Here is an 18,594-nt window from a genome sequence, read left to right on the forward strand (position 1 = left end):
CTCAAATGGCAGGGTTTTTTTGTTTGTTTGTTTTTTTTTCATTTCAAATTTTACAATGATTTTTCAGAACAATGTTTTTAAGTCAGTAATTTTAAAGAGAATAACACTAACACCTGGTTTGAATTTTACTATGTTGCCTTTTCTTGGAATTAATATTTACCACTGTGAAAAATGCCTCTTATCTGTATCACTTATGCTATGTTATGTTAGTCGCGAAGTCATGCCCAACCCTTCACAGCCCCGACCCCATGGACAACCTTCTTCCAGGCTCTCCTGTTCTCCACCATCCCGCAGAGTCCATCTAAGCTCACACCGACTGCTTCAGTGACTCCATCTAGCCACCTCATTCTCTGCCATCCCCTTCTTCTTTTGCCCTCAATTGTTCCCAGCATTAGGGTCTTCTCCAGTGAGCCCTTCCTTCTCATTAGATGGCCAAAGTATTTGAGTTTCATCTTCAGTATCTGGCCTTCTAAAGAGCAGTCAGGGTTGATCTCCTTGCAGTCCTAGTACCATTATAGATTTCAAATTTGGGATTGTATTATTGAATGCCTCCCCACTTTAAAAAGACATTTTGCATTAAAACAAATAGCATAGTGGCTAGTTTCTATATACAGGTTGTGCATCTCATACAAGAAGTGCAAATTGCACATGTTTACCTGGAACCATGTTTCATTGTTCAGTGGAATGCACACTTGCTTGGTATAGACTCGGATGTAGGAAAAGAGGCAAAATCACATATTGTCTTTTGAGTTTTGGTTTGGAAGAAGCTGGCCAGGAAGTAGCTCATTTTTCCTCTAGCAATGTCTTATTTCTCCATAAAGAATATCCACCTCACATCTTGAAGACAATTAATATATCTTATCTTTCACTTGCAGTTCTTAATATGGAATATATTTGACCAGTGATCCCTAACTTTTTGGACTGTAGGCACATTTGGGAATTTGAGGAACTGCTATTAGTGCCACCACAAAATTACTAGTCGCATAACGACTACAGCGGGAGCCTGGTTAATCAAAATATGTGGTGGTGATAAAAATAAAATAGTGAAGCTAGAGCTGGAAGAAAAGGGGGAAAAGCACTGGGGTGGAGATGAATTAGTGAGGCTACATGACGGTGGGGGGGAGAACAATGGACAGAAAATTAGGATGGAAGCTCAAATGGACAAAAACAGCAAGATAAAGGGGTAAGCAAGGCTAAGGGTTTGGAAGGCAGCAAAAGAAGGAAGTTAGCGATGGAGAAGAGAAAGCAATAGTGAGGTGAAGGGATGAATGCAGTCAAAAAGCAAAGCCAAAGGCTGAAAGTGGAGAGACAGAGAAAGATCAAAGGGGAAATGCCTATGTGGGTGGAAAAGGATGGGGCCAGGAGGCAACTTTTGCCTTATTTTCTTGACTACTAAGCAACTGATTAGTGGCAGGTCAGTTACAGTAAGGAAAATGGCACACACTATTTGAATTCTATATTAAAAATAAATTCTTAAGGGGGCAGGGAATGCAGAGCTTTGTGTGTGCCACTGGAGGTTACTGCACATTGGTGCTGTTTTGAGGACCCCTTGTATTGGACTACCAACCCAATAATCAAAACTAAAGAAATAAGAATGTAATGAAAGTTATGATAAAAGGAGGAGCATTTGCTTATTGAAATTTTACACAGTCTTTGTTTATTCTGCAGTAATCTACATAGCAATGTAATTTGATCTTTTATTTAATGTGACATAAAAATCACATTTACAAAACTTCACAGTATAAAATAAACAGTCTTTACGTGTAACAAAGTTGTAAAAAATGTAATAAAATACCCAGTTACATATGCATATATGTATCTTATAATTAATCTTTGTGCAGATATCCAGTTACAGCCCTTGTCGCCAGCTTGGAACAGCCCTATAAAGATGAAAAGGAGTAAGTACCATGTAAGGAGTTACATTAAAACATACAAATACTTTTTCATTTCCATACCTGTGTGGAATCTGCAGAAGTGGTCCTGTACCCACTGGTCCAATCTCTTTTGTTCGTTCTTTCCAAACTTTTGTAGGTCTGTACAGCCTGTATGGGTCTCGGCTGACATTAATTTCAACCTGATGACAGTGAAAATTTATAATAAAAAGCAGCTGCAGATAATTATTATGTAGAAGGTCAATGCATACCAAGTACCATGCCATACAATCCTAGACATGTCTACTTGGAAGTAAGTCATGGTAAGTTCAATGGGGCCTACTCCCAAGTAAGTAGGTATAGGATTTCAATGTTAATAAATCAGGACTTTAAAGAAAGCGTTATGCAAGATATTGGCCATTATTATTCTTGCAATAACTCCTTGTTGTAAGTCTTCCCATTAAAATGACATCTATTGCCATGGATTCTATTCTACTTTTACAGCCAGTGCTCCAAATCCTAGGCATGCTTAATAGAGAACAATTGAACTCAGTGGCACATTTCTAAGAAACATGCATAGGATTAAAGTATATGACACATTAATATGTTACCTTTTCTCTCAACTTGGACAATCGCTTTTCTTTTTCTTTAATTTCATCTTCTTTAGCCTGTTTTTCTAGAATTTTAAGCTCAAGCTTATGTAGGTCCTGAACAGAACAATAAAAAAGTTATTTCTAGGTATAAGAAGAATAATTCTAAAATACTACAAAACAACTTATGGTATACTCATTGCAGTATTTAAATGGCCATTGTCAGCTAGCAGTTTTCTAAGAGGGTCCTTCAAGAAGGTCCTTGACAAAATGGCCAGACCATTCCATCCCATCCATCTGTGAAGGGTCGATTCATGTAGATCCCTGCTAATCCTTTCTTACAAAGAATTGGGTTGGTGCTGTCATCTGTCCCTTGATTTATCTTCCTACTCTTGCACTACTCCATTTCCTATTCACAGAGTACAGAGTATTGATTACATGCACATGTGTACACACATACACACCCTTTGTCCAGCTCCTAGAGAACAGGACGGAGCCAGGAAAGTCAGCTACCATTAAGTAGTATATTTTATCTACAATCCTACTGATTCAATTTGCTTCTGGGTTCAATTCAAATTGCTAGTGCTTATCTTCAAAGTCTTACATGGGTAAAGATTCAGCTAATTGGCAGACTGCCCTCCTGTATGCTGAGAACTACACTGGAGGCTCCTCTGCAGATGACCCTGGATTTCAAAGTATGGTAGGTGGCAAACAGGAAGAGAGCCTCTTTGGAAATGGTATCCTATCTGTGGAATACTATATCCATACAAGATCACCTGGCAACCACTTTGTTCTCATTTCAGTGCCAAACCTTACTCTTTCTAGTTTGTGAAGATCTACTATTTTTAAAGTTTTAATTTATTTTAAGTTAGTGTGAGTTTCAGTCCCAGCTGTACATCATGGCCAAAAATTAGCAGGGATACACAGAGCAAGGAAGTGCACTGCCTCCTGGTCACTCACCACTTCTGCTTTCAATTAACAAGGTCTGGACAGTTTAGGGGTTAAACAACCCAGTGTTAACCCAACAACAAACCATGAGTTTGTTGCAGCATTCCAATTGAAAGCAGAAATGGGTGAGTAGTTGGGAGCCTGCACTCTTGGTCACTTCAGCCTTCTCACAAACCATTAATATACTGTAGGTTGTTTTATCAAACAAAGCTATTCGTACTGTGTACTATGTGGTTGGTGTTTAAATGTGTGTGTGTGTGTGTGTGTGTGTGTGTGTGTGTGTGTGTGTAAGGTATTTTTACTTTTATCTTCAGTGACAAGCCCCTAGAGTGGTTTTACATTAGATTGGGGTGGACAACATGTGACCCATAGGCCACATTCAACCCTGGCCCATACTGTGGCCCTGCCATCCCCCTGCTATGTTAAAAGTTGGTAGTACAACAGCAACCCCAGCACCATCACAGTTTGCCCTTTCAGCTTCCATCACAATTTTTGTTTTGCTAGTGACATGTCAACAGGAATGCAGCCTTTAAAAATGTTCAAGTTTTCCTGGAAATGCCAGTCCACCACCAAAGTGTGAGATATGCATTTCAGAAAGAAACAGAACAAAACAACATCTGTTTCTTTTTGCCCTTACAGAGCCAAGGCTTTTAGTCTAGGAATATGGCTCTCAGCTTGTTAACAGTCTCCACAGCGTTATTACAGAGGCTGAACATAGTTTGCATTTCCTCTACTTCCTCTCTTTTTGGGAAAAAGAGAGCAGTTAGCCAATTCTGTCCCTTCTGTCTCTAGCAGAGAGTATGTAATGGGGCGGGGGGGAGGTTAGGCTAGAGTGGTTCCACTGTGTTTGCTTTTCTTCCTCTGTGGCAAGAGATAGAGAAGGCCACTTTAAACAGCTGAGCTACATCCTTCAAAATGGAAACATGTAACAAATCTCTGTCCTGAAGACAGAATTTAGGCTTGTTTCTCTTACCCACATCTTCCCTCCTGTTCATTCCAAGACAGTGAGCCCAGCATGCAATCTTCAAGGTGGAGAATATATGTTCAGGAAAAAGCACATGTAGCTGGTTCCTCTCTCCTTTCTTGGAAAGGACAGACAAGCAGGATGTATTTACACAACATCCAAAGCCAGACTGCTGCATTCAGGCTTAAAAACCACAGTACCTATTATACAGCCAACAGACATTCAGGCACATTTTGGGTAGGATGCATCTTACTTTCTTTCCCCTTTTGTCTGCCTGCAGGTATCCCTCTTCCCTACCACTGCTTGTCACATTGCCTTTGCAGCTTTGAACTGCATGACAAGCCCCTCTGGCTTGTGATTTGTCATTGGTATGTGAACCAGTCCATACCAATTCAGCAGAAAGCAGATGCGTGGCTACTGCAGTTTATCAGATGGTGTAAGATAGACCCTACAGTGTTTATTCCAGAATTACTGGACAACTGAAGGCACACATTTTTGTCCCACCAAAAGCCAGTCCTTCTTGCCCCAGGTGAGCAATTAGTTAAAACCCTGTATTGGTCATCATCCTGGAAAATCAATCAGCAAAACCATTACTTGGGCTTAACTGTAATCATTTTTCCCCAGAAGATAATTGCTGCCAGATAAGTACAAATGCACAAAGGAATAGGTATTGTCTGGTTATGTCTTAGAATATCCATTTTATGTTATACTGCATAATAGAAGAATCTGAAATGTGCAGGAAATAAACAGACTACTCACCCGTTCTTGGAACTTAACAATTTGTTCTGCAGCAGTTCTTCTCTTCTCTTCCCTTTCAGCTTCCTCCCTTTTCTCCTTGTCAAGTCTCAAACACTCTTCTTGTTCTTTCTTTTTCCTAGTATACTCCTCCAGCAGCAACTTCATCTGAAACTGTCGTTTATGTTCTCTTTGCTTTTTCTTCTCCTTCTCTTCTTCTTCTTGCAACTGAGCTGCTTGTTTCATTGCAAATGCAACTGCTTTATGTTTTTTCCATTCTTTGAGCTCCACAAGTCGTTTTTTTCTTTCCTCATCAGCTTTTTGTTTCTGAGCTTCTTCATGCTGAAATTTGGCTGCATTGAGCACTGGCTTCTCCTTTTCAGCTAAGATTTTCTGTCTTTCTTGTTGCTTATTCATCTTCCATTTTTGAATGGACTAGAACATAATAGTAAAAAGTTACATTCTATGTAGCACCATATCAGCTGTAGTTCAGTAAAGATTAGAGCTGAAGAAAATACTTCAAAACCCTTAATCACTTCAAGCTACTGGAAACTTGTACAACTAAGCATCTGACCAAAAACAGCCAAAAATGTATTTTATTTATTCAATTTCTCTACTGACCAATAGCCAAAAAGTTTTGAGCAGTTCACAAAACCAACATGTGGAACACGGATTAGCAGAAGATAGCTCTTCAGATGTTTTTGCCTTCAGTTCCTAGAAGCCCATGTCAGCATGGCCCCTGCTCTGAAGTTCAAAACATCTGGAGATCTGATTTCTGCCCACCCCAGAATGGATTCTTGACATAGAAGATTTTCTCTTAAATATGTAACATATCTATGTGTCCTGCACATCCAGTGCCAGTAATATTTACCTACCCAGACCTTGCAACATGTGAGATATTTCAGTGATAAGCTTTTCAAACAGAGATACAGCAGTATAGGCAACACTAAATCATACATTTAGGATTTAGCATAAAGTACAACTACAGGTACTACTTCAACTTCTTTAAAGCCTAGCTACTGCTTTTTTGTGCAAAAATGCAGGGATAGGCACAATTTGCAATGGAGAACTTTGGATGGCAGGAAGTATTTAATCCTTTCTCTAGTTTCTGATTCCCCCCTACAACTCTTCCCTTCCCCATGCATACATATACACATGGAAGCTGGCTTCGCTCAGATAATAGGACTACAACTTGTGGGGTAAAGCATGAGTTAAATACCTCTACCTTCTTAAAGCTTATCTATAGCAAATTGTGCTCTCAGAGCTCTGATTCATGAGAAAGCAGCATCTAGACTTCAAAGAGACATGGTAGTCAAAATGCATATTGTGTGTTTAGGCACCAGGTCTAAGCAGACCTCCACAGAAAATTCAAGCTGATCAATTTTCATCTGACAGCCCAAATATTGAGAATGAAAAGATTTTCTTAGAATGCCAAAAAGCCTACAAATAGCTTACCACATATAAACATGCACCAAGTAAAGAGGCCTCTGTGTAGTGATTGCAATATATTGATTGGCCTTTATTTCCTGCTCCTGGTCAGGTTCACAATTTCATTATCCAAAATAACTGTGTACCTAGTACAATTCTTTTATTAAAAAGCTTTTTTTCCTTTCTTGTTTTTCATTAATAATTAAGATCTTTTAAAAGTCTTTTTGCATAAGCATTTTTATAAAAATATATGAATGGAGCGGGTATGGTGGTCCCATGGCAGTTTCAGCAGGCTCAGCCAGAAATAGCAGGAGCATGCCAGCAGAGGGCAATGGTGTCTTCCACATTCCACTCAGTCACCACAAAAGAAGCTGGGGGCTGAGGGAGGGGAAGAGCTGAAAGGGATTGGTAGTAGCCGTGCAAAAGGGCTCCAGAGCCAGAGATATCAAAAGATATGGTAGCTATGCAAAAGGCTGAAGAAAATAGGAAAGGCACTCTTAATAACCATAGGGAGCTCAGCCAACTCACTAACAGGCAGGAGAGTGCCAAAGGAGACAGAGGAGGCAGTGGGAAAGGTGAGTAAGAGCAGGAATAGCAACTGCGTGAGGCTGAGGCTCAGTGATCATACAGGACATAGGTGAGAATATAGCTTTACAGCCAACACTCCTATATCCTGAAACTGCAATTGGGCAGGCAAGTAGAGGGTGATCTGTATCTGTAGCTAAACATGTTCAACAAGAACAAAGTTCCATATGAAGTCCAACACAGGTGTAAATAAAAGAAGCAATAACAACCTTGGCTACTAGGGAGCCATACTCCTCATGGGCACAGACACAAGGCATAGGGCACTCAAAGGAGACGACTGGCAAAATGGGAAGTCTGTGGTTCCATGCAGAGCTTAAATGAACTACTCAACTTAGCTGTTCTCCCAAAGAAATTGAGTTGAATTAGACTCTTGATGATCACAAAGATACAATAAACATTCTCCTATACAAAACTATTCAACACCAGCACCCATACCTACATGTCTTGCTTATCAGCTCATGAGGAAAAGTCATTGCAGCAAATAGAGCTACAGCTGAAAAAGCAGGAGAGCTATTTGCATTCGGTCTGATGCATGCACTGTTAAAACTACAAACACCCTTCAATTTCACATTTTCTTACCTCCTTTTTTTGTGCCTCTAAAATTAGAAATTCTTGATGCCATTTCTCATGCTGTTGAATAGTCTCCCTTGTTTTGTCAGGGAGATAATCAAGGGCTTCATTTATATATGATGGTTTTCCTTTATGCTTTGTCCAAACTTTCAAAAAGATCTGATGATCACATTCGTCCCAGCCTCCTTGTCTCCCACCTGTCTGTTGAAGAAATCTTTCAAGCTCAAGTACTTCTTCAGGCAGATGGGTTTGGATTTCCTTATCTAATGGAAGTAGTCCTTGCTTGAAAATTCTTCCTGTTGCTGAAGTTCCTAATGTCCACATCTCTATTTTTCTCTCCAAGGCGTTAAGCTCATTAGTAGCAGTCTTTTCCTCTTTTATAAGCTCTTCGTATCTGAAATAAACAATTTATGATTAGCAAAGTAATTATCCAGCAATCCAAAAAACATAAACAAAATCTAAAGAACAGTGTGGCCAATGCAACTGTGATGCTACATTCCATGAACCTGCCTCCTGTATTCCCATAGGCATACTGCATGGCCAAAGCTGCTTAAAAACAGGATATAAAAGTTGTTTGAGATGTAGCCATCAGAAATCCTTTTTAAAATCAAAATATCCCCATGGTGAAGGCTAGGTTTTTGGATGTGTTTAGCATAAGTCTTTGGATCCAGATGATGACAGCAAACTTAAGATGGGGCAAGCTGGAGACACAGAGGCTTCAGTTCTTCCACAACTACAGCCTGTCCATTTCAGTGTGAAGTCCCAAGACTGTGCTACAGGTCTATCTACATATTTTCCCATCTAGGGAAACCAATGAATGGAAAATATTTTCAAACCAGCAAGGGGGGGGGGGAGGTAAACCCCCTCCCCTTCTTTCATAAGATTTGGATGTTGCTGATGATCTACTTCATTTCTGCATCCCAACCCTACTTAGGGCTGCTCTGTACAGAAGAACATCCTGTTCCTTTACTTGGCCATTAAAGTAGGAAAAGAGGAAACATAGCTTGATATCACATGGGACTACAAATATAAACATGCCCTACCTATTCAGTTGACTAAATGCACAGGTTTTCATATGTAAGGAAAAAATAAACATTCAGGAAGACAAACCTAACTCAGCTTGAATGTTGATTTTACATCAGAACAGTAAAAGGAAAGGGGAAAAAACAGAAAATGATTAAAAGACATGCTGACCCAGTTTGGATGCAACACTGTGGCTTATCATGGATAACTTAAAATGAAAATGAGCTATGGTATTTGATATGCAACCTCTGCTTGGGAGCGGCCATGTCAGATAAACCCAGCAAGCATGGGTTATGTGAGGATTAAACAACCCTCACATAACCATAAAACAGACCATGGGTTATTTAATCCTTGCATAACTCACATTCAGTGCATTTGCTTGGCATTAAATGTCACGTAGGGGGGTATATTCAGAATGGCAGCTGCACATGCTACAGCCTCACAATGAGTAAAGTAATCTACAGCAAACTGTTGCATTGTGTAAATGCCCCCAGTAGCTATATCTACAATATGTCATCGCTGACATTCTGATATATCTTGCTGTTTTAGTTTATCGACAATTCGGCTCAGAATTAGGCCACACAGGATATCAGAGAAGGTGGCTTTCTTGATGACTGTATCAGGAATCTGGAAGTCCATTTGAAAGATGTACTTTGGCCCTTCTTTAATTGAGATCTGCTTTACTGTTAAAACTTGCCTTTCTAAAAAGGCCTTTTGGATCATAATTTTATTAAACTGAATAATTTAAGCTCCTGGACACTGTCTAAAAAATGGGCTTTAAAGTTGATCTCTACTTTTTCAAATCCTGCTGTTTTTGGTGTTTTGATTTATTGTTATTACATCAATGTTCTACTCTTGTTATCTGTTTTGAGCCTATTTAGAAAACACAAGATACAAATGTTCTAAATAAAAGCAGAACCATACATTTGTCTTTGTTCTTCTTTAAAAGCATTGATTGCCATTTCAGTTTCTTCCATCATTTCTCTGAGTCTGTCAACAACTAAAAACAGAAGAAAAGGTAATGTTTACATATCAAAATCTAGAAGCTGGAATCTATCAGATATTATAGTAAAGTAATACACAGTATAGAAGAAAGCCAGTGTGGTAATTAGAATGTGGGACTGGGAACCTGGGAGATCCAGTTCCTAGTTCTTACTTGGCCAGGAAGCTCACTGGCTGACTCTGGGCCAGTCACTCAATCTCAGCTTAACCTACCTCACAGGGTTGCTGTTGTAAGGATAAAGCTTTGTAAGCCATCTTGAGTTCCTCACAAGAAAAAAAATGGGATATAACTGCAATGTAATGATTTTAAAATAACCCAATTCCAAATCCAAAGAAACCAGGAGAGTTTGGCTTTACACAACCATCCCATACAGCTCCCAGTATCTCTCATTAAGTAGCCACTGAATTCATGGCAAGAACACCTGCACAATAATTTATACAAGTCCTTTAATAATGTCAAGTCACAAATCTTTATCTATATTGGCTAGATGTAAAAAAAAAGACAGGGCTTCTGTACCTTTAATAGTTGTATAGAACAAGGAATTTCAATCAATGGAGCCTGTCATGGAAGTGACACCTGAAATGTCCCTTTTCACACATCTATTAAAGGTGTAGAGGACTTTTCCTCTTTTGCATCTGGCCACCCTCCCTCATTCCCAAATTAGGAAATAACTAATTAGGAAATAACATTTCCATCCATTACCCCTAAACAGGAATGAATTCAAGTTAGAAATGCTCGTAGAATAAAGCAGGCTGTCAATTTCCTGACTTCACTAAGTTGCTATTCAAGGTGTTCAGAGAGATTCTAAGAATGTTTCCTCAAAAGTAAGTCTCATTGCCTTCGGGGAGATTCACTTCCTGCTGTGTATGTATAGGACTGCAGACTTTGGAAGAAGGGCTAAAACTATGATCATTTTAAGCCAAGCATATAAGAAAAATCTTTGCAGTTTCATAAGCTAGGGAAATGCACTAATACTGAAAGCACAGGAGAAGATGCAACTTACAGCAAGCAAGATATAGGGAGAGTGTTTGCCTAACAAGAGCATTAGCCAAAAAAAAAAAACCCCAAACCCAACAAAAAAACTTACATTCTGGGGTTGGCTTCACATCTTTTAACTGTCGCTGAAGCCCCTTAACATTGTTATGAATTCTGGCCAGTTTTTGCTGAATCTTAGCTTCTATGGAAGAAAACAAAAATCCTATCACATTTTCATGTTAAAACTTCATCTCCTTTTATAAGTTTTTTTAAAAATAGTTTTTCATGTGCATCTCACATTTCTGACTCCATTACTGGCTGTTTCATTTTCTTTCTCAGACTGCTGTATCAATGGTGCAAGCCTTTGACAGTCTAACCCATGTATTTTCATGGACATCACTACTTCTTTGCTCAGTAGGGCTGGCTACCAAATAAGGCTGCACAGGAGGTATGGACAATTTGTGACCTTCCAGGTGTTTTGACCTGCAGCTTCCATTAGCCTGAGCCGACACAGCCAATGATGAGGATTCATAAGAGCTGTAGGCCAAAATGCCTGGAGGGTCACAAATTGCCTACCACCGCTGTATAAGATGCAATCCTATAAAAAGCCATACTGAACACTCTTGGCATTAGTTCTGAGTAAATAGGATTACACTGCTAGAGACACAGTGCTTTCTTCCATATTGTAACTTTTTCTGTGATACTATTTTCAGTCACAATTCTTGTCTTCATTTTTTCCAGAGCCCATTTACTACAAAGCAAACAAGTTAATACGAACTCATACCTGAAGTAAAATGTAAATTCTTTTAATATGCACACAGCTAAAGCATTGCTTTGTTACTAGCATTCCCACCCAACACACCCTTTTTAATTTCACCTTGACAAGTAGCTCTATAATTTCTTTGCCTTAGTCTACAATTGTTTTCTGCTTCGTTTCTGAAAACATACCTTATCTCCAATAATTGCGTCCCCTTTTCTGAGAAACAAATGATGCCTTATAAAAATGCTGGCACTCTAAACCATCCATTACGTGGAAGTTCTCCTTAAATCAGCTTGCTTCTATATAACCACACCAATCATGTGATTCCTTGGGAGCAAAGGAACTCCAATAAACAAATAACATGAACAAGCAGGAACTGTCCCTCCATTTAGTGAAAAGGGCAACCTATTTGCAGAGGATTGTTATGGGCATATCTGAAAGCTCAAGGAGATCCAGATAAGGAATTATCTGTTTGAGCTCAGGGTATAGGTAATACAAGTCTATATATCCAGAATATTCAGGAATTGAGCAGCTTCTACAGAACATTATTATATCGCTCAATGCAGAATCCAAACTTATGTTTACTCAGACATCCATCTGAGCACAACAGATTTACTTCCAAGCAAACGTGCAGTCCTCCATTATGTGCCACCTCTGTACACATACAATTTTTAGCAAATTTTCAACAAGCTGTACTAATGTTTGCAAAACTATTGCATCAAACTGTGGGGGAGATCTAACCTTCAACCTTTCTCCAGGTATGTGAACAGAAAGCACTTCAACTAACTTACAACAAGAAGGAGAGCAGAACATTATTTCCAGCAGCAGCTCCTTAAGACTTTTGGGTTGTATTCTGGAGGACACCCAACTGTGGCAAGGATCCCTCTGGGGGTGTGGGTGCCATTTGAAGGGGAAGTTTAAAAGCAACCATGCATGAGCAGAGAAGCTGGATGGAATTCTGGTCTACATTGGGCCCATTCACACATAACTGGCCCACCCTTTTGCCTATGGTCCCACCTACCAATAGAATGCAGCCCCTGTTAATTAACCCATAAGTTGCTGGTTAGTGTATTTCATGTGAACCACTTCTACTTTGTATATTCAACCTTAAAGTGGTCCAGTCATTGGCTATTATGATGTACAGATCAATTAAGTGCAACTTTCATTGGTAAAATCACACAATCACTGAAACATAGCTAGGCCAGAGAAAAGACCTCTTTTCTAGAAATCAACATGTGTGCATCCTTGAAATGTAGCTGAACTTAACCAGGCACCATTCCAGGGAGACCCAGTTGACTCTTGACAGATAACAGCAGCGCAAACAAAGGGCGAGTCATCATCAACCCACCCCATTCTCCTCCCCTCCTTCCCAACATCTTCTTTCTGCTTTGCTAAGCAGCCAGGAAAGATCATGCCATTGTAACTTTTCACTTCTGAAACCTCTTAGAAAGTGTTAACTGTGTTATGTGTAATGCTTTAATGATCAATGTATAAAAGTGCCAACAGAGGACTGTTCAGGTGCACCATCTGGAACAATTTGTTGGCAGCTGGTTATTCTCAAGAATAAGTATTTTTAAAGAAAAGCTTCCCCTGTTGTGTATTTGGGGCATGCACACACCAGGACACAGACCATTTGGACAACAACTGTGTGACATGTAGATTTGGACACTTTAGATTGTTCATGGGTGAAACAAGTTAACCTAGGAACTATTCATGTATTAATTTTGGGCTATTTAACCCATGAACACCCCAAAGTTTCCAGGTTTTACATACTATACAGCTCACAACTGGGTTAACTGGAGGTTAATTATACAAAACAGAAGTAGATTGCATGTAGCACACAACACAGCAAATCATGCTTATCTCTGAGAAATCACCTCTGACACCCAAAAGAAAATGTTTCCAAAATGTGATCTTATAAAGTTACTGTGCAATATTTGACTATTTGGATACTCTTAAGTATGCTTGGATATCTTTTAAAAGGAGGGATTATTTATACTCTCTGGCAAAAAGATGTTATCTTATCAAAAACACATTACCATCAAGTGCGATCCATTTCAATAGGTCCCTGTAGGGCTTATGTTGGATTTTACCCACTGTGAAAATATGGTATGTTTTGTTATTCACAGAACATATAATGTAGCAGGCTGCTTTCAGTTATTATCAGAGTGGTAACTGAATATATATAAAAACAATATTTTACTTTCTGCTTTCCGGTTTTTAGTCAGTTTGTGCTCTAGTTCTTCCAGGGTACAATATTCCTTCCTGAAGTCACTCTTCTTGTTGAAAAGAAGGATATTTTTATCCTTTTCAATGTTCACAAGTCTGGGGGTAGGATAAAGAGTTTTACTGGAAAACATTTATTTGGCAAATCACATAGTAAATAGCTATTAATATCAGTTGAATCAGAATTCAAAAATGCTGACCAGGTAAATCTTTTTGTAATACATGTTGAACATGCAATATTCTTATTTTCATTTAAAAGACATTCACTCAAAACAATACATAGTTTTAATTAGTCCATACACCAAACCTATACATTATTTCAGTGATGAGTAAATGTCAATAAATATTGTGAAGCTGTACAATTTTCAAAATACAAGGGCAATAAAACATCCTTTTCTTATGGTCAAATTAGACAAAAACAAGATTACCCCATTAAAAAACGAACAAAAAAATTACAAAGGGGTGAGCACCCTGAAGGTTAGCCACTTTAAGGTTAAAATAGCATAAAGGCTGCTAATTGCATGTAGATCGAACTTATAATGAACACAAAGACAATATGCTTGTAAAAAGCCTTCAGGTATGTTACTTTAAAATACAATGTTGATTAAAATCATACAGCCAAGATTAGCTATTGCAGCATAACATTAAGCACAATACTTGAGCAATTTTGCACCTGTTCAAGTAAATCACGTTGACTAAAATGGTTATTAGTTCACAAGGATTAGACTCTCTCAAAAATACTTCTTTTATTGGTCTCTGCTACTAGATGGTGCAATCCTATCTATATTTACTGAGGAATAAGCCATCTGGAAGTTATTATTTTTAGGGATTAGGATATATAAGATTGGGCTTATATCTGCCATAATTCCCCATGCAGCACACCAGTGTCTAAATTTATCTATCTATCTATCTATCTATCTATCTATCTATCTATCTATCTATCTATCTAGAGAACTTCTATGCCGCCCCATTTGCCGAAGCCTTGGGGCGGCTCACAAAAATAATCACTTTCTTGAGAATTTTCTGCCCAGCTCGTTCTATCTGCCCCTTTAAGCACATTCCATGCCTCAGAAGCATCAGAAGCACCTTCGTTTTGCTAATGCTAACCCTGGATTTGTCCCATAACCCTAAATTCTGGTGGAATTCCCCATGCAGCAGACCCATTTCTACACTCTTAACTTTCTGGAGCTTTTTCTGCCCAGCTCAGTCTATTTAATTCTTCTAAGCACCTTCCAGGCCTTGGAAGCATCAGAAGCTCCTTTGTCTTGCAAACCCTAACCCTACCCTGGATTTCCCCCGCAACCCTAAAATCTGGCATAATTCCCCATGCAGCACACCAATTTCTAAAATACTCACTTTCCGGAGATTCTTCTGCCCAGCTCATTCTATCTGACCCTTCTAAGCACCTTGCAGGACTCAAAAGCATCAGAAGCACCTTTGTTTTGCTAACCCTAACTCCACCCTGGACTTGCCCCATAACCCTAAAATCTTGCATAATTCCCCATTTGGCACACCTATTTCTAAAATCCTCATTTTCTGGAGAATTTTTGCTCATCTGGGTCTATCTGCCCTTTCTAAACTCCTTCCAGGCATCGGAAGCAGCAGAAGCACTTTTGTTTTGCTAACCCTAACCCTATCTTGGATTTCCTCCGTAACCCTAAAATTAGGCATAATTCCCCATGCAGCACACTCATTTCTAAAATCGTCACTTTCCAGAGATTGTTGTATTGTTGTGCCCAGCTCGTTCTTTCTGCCCCTTCTGAGCACCTTCTGTGACTTGGAAGCGTCAGAAGCAACTTCGTTTTGCTAACTCTAAACCTACCCTGGATTTGCCCCATCACTTTAAAATGGCATAATTCCCGATGCAGCGAACCCATTTCTACAATCATCACTTTCCGGAGCATTTTCTGCCCTCTTCGGTCTATCTGCCCCTTCTAAGCACTTTCCAGGCCTTGGTAGCATCAGCAGCTCCTTTCTCTTGCAAACCCACACCCTACCCTGGATATCCCCTGTAACCATAAAAGCTGGCATAATTCCCCATGAAGAACACCCATCTTTAAAATCTTCACTTTCCGGAGATTTTCTGCCCAGCTCATTCTAATTCGCCCTTCTAAGCACATTCCAGGCCTTGGAACCCTCAGAGGCACCTTCGTTTCACTAATCCTAACCCTAACCCTACCCTGGATTTCCCCAAGAACCCTGAAATCTGGCATACTTCCCCATGCAGCACACCATTTTTAAAACCCTCACTTTCTGGAGATTTTTCCTGCCCAGCTCATTCTAATTCGCCCTTCTAAGAACCTTCCAGGTCTCAGAACCTTCATAAGCACCTTTGTATTGCTAATGCTAACCCTACCCCTCTAACCAAAAAGCTGACATGATTCCCCATGAAGAACACCCATTTATGCTACATGGGTAATTATCCCAAATTTTAGGTTTCCATGGAAAATTCAGGGTTTTTCAAGGTGCTTCTGATGCTTCTGAGGCCTGGAAGGTGCTTAGAAGGGGCAGACAGAATGACCTGGGCACAAAAATCTCCAGAAAGTGAGGATTTTAGAAACTGGTTTGCTGCATGGACAATTCAGGGTAGGGTTAGAGTTAGCAAAATGAACATGCTTCTGAGACCTGGAAGATGCTTAGAAGGGGCAGATAGAATGACCTGGGCACAAAAATCTCCAGAAAGTGAAGATTTTATAAAATCCATGTGCTGCATAGAGAAGTTTGCCAGATTTTCGGGTCACGGGGGAAATCCAGGGTAGGGTTAGGGTTAGCGATACAAAGTCACTTCTGATGGTTCTGAGGCCAGGAAGGTGCTCAGAAGGGGCAGATAGTCGCTTAAGAAGCACCTTTGTTTTGGCAACTCTAGATGTGGGGTCCTCATTTTCTATAGCATTTCTAAATCCTATGAGTTTTCCAATATTATCCAAAATTACAGTTTTGTAAAAACAAACAAAGGAGAATACTTTTCCTAAATGATGTTGTAGCCATGCAACAAGAATATTAACAGAAAAGTATTCGTAGAGTCTACCCTATCTGCTAATACCAACAAAAGGTTACTTTTTCTCTGTAACATTACCTTATTGTCCTGGGTGGATTACTTTCTTATAAAATGTAACTTACTGGTTTTTTAGCTTATCTCTTGTCCTTATAAATTCAGTTTTCTTAACTTGATCAGCTTTCATCTTCCCATTTGGAAAAGGTTGAACAGCACGTGGAGTACTGAAACAGCTGTCATTCTACATGGAACATAACATCAAGAACTGTTTATTTTGAAGGATATTTTAAACAATATTATAAAATGAAAGCCTGATTTCTGTTTTTTAAGGCTGCAATCCTACACATGGTTTGAAAAAAAAGGCATGACTACCTGGCAGGGTTTCTTCCTGCCTAATCATGCATTGGATTGCATCCTAAATTATATGTATTTCACCCAAACATTCAGCCTTTATTTGTGTCAGAAAACCACAAATACAATTAGTATAAGTCTTAAGATAAAAACAAAACAATGACCAATATAGAAACACCTATGTATAAACAGCAATATACAAAGGCAAAATCATAAAGCCCGTGTGGGCTTTGCCCATTGTTGGGAGACTTCAAGGAGCAGGTTGTATCAGGTCCTTCATCATGTCTGTTGATGGGCATAGAGTACACTGCTGTGAGAGAGAGAGTGCCCAGTTCTCACTGCGCCTGCAGAGGACTGTGTCAAGCCAAAAGGCCAATTTTCTTAGGTCCATCTTAATCTGCAAGCACCAGTTCTTAGCTTTTTGGTGACTTTTAGGCAATCCAGTTCTCCATATGACTGGAAGCTAAGCTTTTCTGAGACTTCATCCATTTTAGGACACGGGTGGACCTTTCTCTTCACAATGTAATACTGGCATTTGTTACTGTTTTATCACAACTGAATATAATACAAGCATACATAATTCATAGATGTTCTAAAAAGGGGTTTCTTGATTTTAATCTAGGAAGTACAGGGTAATAGCCAAATAGTGGAAGTAAATTTGATGTAGATGCTTTGAGTCTTTCACTGTTGGCAGCAACCGGTCCATCCTTATGTCACTGGGCATAATTCCAGCTAAGCAATTAATTTTATCAATAGGGGTTGGCTTCAGGCATCCTGTAATGATTTGACAGATTTCACTGAGTCCTGTATCTACCAGTTTTGCATGGGCTGAGCAGTAACACACCAGGGTGGCATATTCACCTGAATAACATAAGGCCAAAACTGTGGTTCTTATTGTTTGTGGTCCCACTAATGTAAAAGTAGGTCCTCTTTGATCCTAGAACATCCTAGTACTAAATCTCATCATCAGAATCAATCTCCAAGATGCTTAGAAAAACCAAGAGTATTGATTTATCATGATATTTGGCAACAGTGCAGCAGAAAATTCAAGGCATCCAAATGGCTTTGAGGATACATAGGTCCTTCTGAAAAGTAGGGTTTGTGCTATTCTGTTCATCATAATGATGTGCCTCAGCACAAGGGAAATATAAAAACTTATTTCACTACCATTAAAAAAGAACGGGTGAGCTCTCTTTTACAAATGATGCTCAAGGTGAAAATACCGCACAAGAGACCCAATTATAGAAATATGTAATTAGAGAAGTGTCTCAGTAACCCATAGGTGGGCAATTTGTGACTTTTCACCACCCCTCACCATTGCCTATGCTGCTTAGAACAGCTGGAACTTTTACAGCAAAACATGTGGAGGACCACAAGTTGCCCAGCCCTGCACTACACCCTTGTCATTCAGCGGTGTCATATGGGTCTAATCCTGACCCAGTATCAGCAGCTGGCATTCTACAATCTTTGCCAGGGCTCATGTACTGAGTACACTCACCCCTGCCACTACCAGTGCACACTGCCCCAAACTCCCCCTCATACTTGAGAGAACTTACCCAGTGGTAACGCT

General features: G+C 39.5%; 1 protein-coding gene across 2 annotated transcripts in view; it reads right to left on the reverse strand.

The window, feature by feature from the left end:
- Positions 1–1,634: 1,634 nt before the first annotated feature.
- Positions 1,635–18,594, reverse strand: part of CCDC112 (coiled-coil domain containing 112) — a 47,797-nt gene continuing 30,837 nt past the window's right edge. The window contains exons 3-11 of one of the 2 annotated variants that reach the window (XM_044446260.1): positions 16,799–16,914; positions 13,656–13,777; positions 10,805–10,894; positions 9,639–9,714; positions 7,701–8,085; positions 5,133–5,543; positions 2,483–2,578; positions 1,956–2,074; positions 1,635–1,880 (exon numbers count right to left, since the gene is read on the reverse strand). In XM_044446260.1, the coding sequence (XP_044302195.1) occupies positions 1,850–1,880; positions 1,956–2,074; positions 2,483–2,578; positions 5,133–5,543; positions 7,701–8,085; positions 9,639–9,714; positions 10,805–10,894; positions 13,656–13,777; positions 16,799–16,914 (1,446 nt within the window). In that variant the 3' untranslated portion in view covers positions 1,635–1,849. Of the gene's footprint in view, positions 1,881–1,955; positions 2,075–2,482; positions 2,579–3,646; positions 4,492–5,132; positions 5,544–7,700; positions 8,086–9,638; positions 9,715–10,804; positions 10,895–13,655; positions 13,778–16,798; positions 16,915–18,594 lie in introns of those variants that run through there. The other variant, XM_044446259.1, reaches the window with a different exon arrangement.

This window comes from Varanus komodoensis, unplaced genomic scaffold, assembly GCF_004798865.1.
Source record: "Varanus komodoensis strain SLA01 unplaced genomic scaffold, ASM479886v1 scaffold5, whole genome shotgun sequence".
Lineage (NCBI taxonomy): Eukaryota > Metazoa > Chordata > Lepidosauria > Squamata > Varanidae > Varanus > Varanus komodoensis.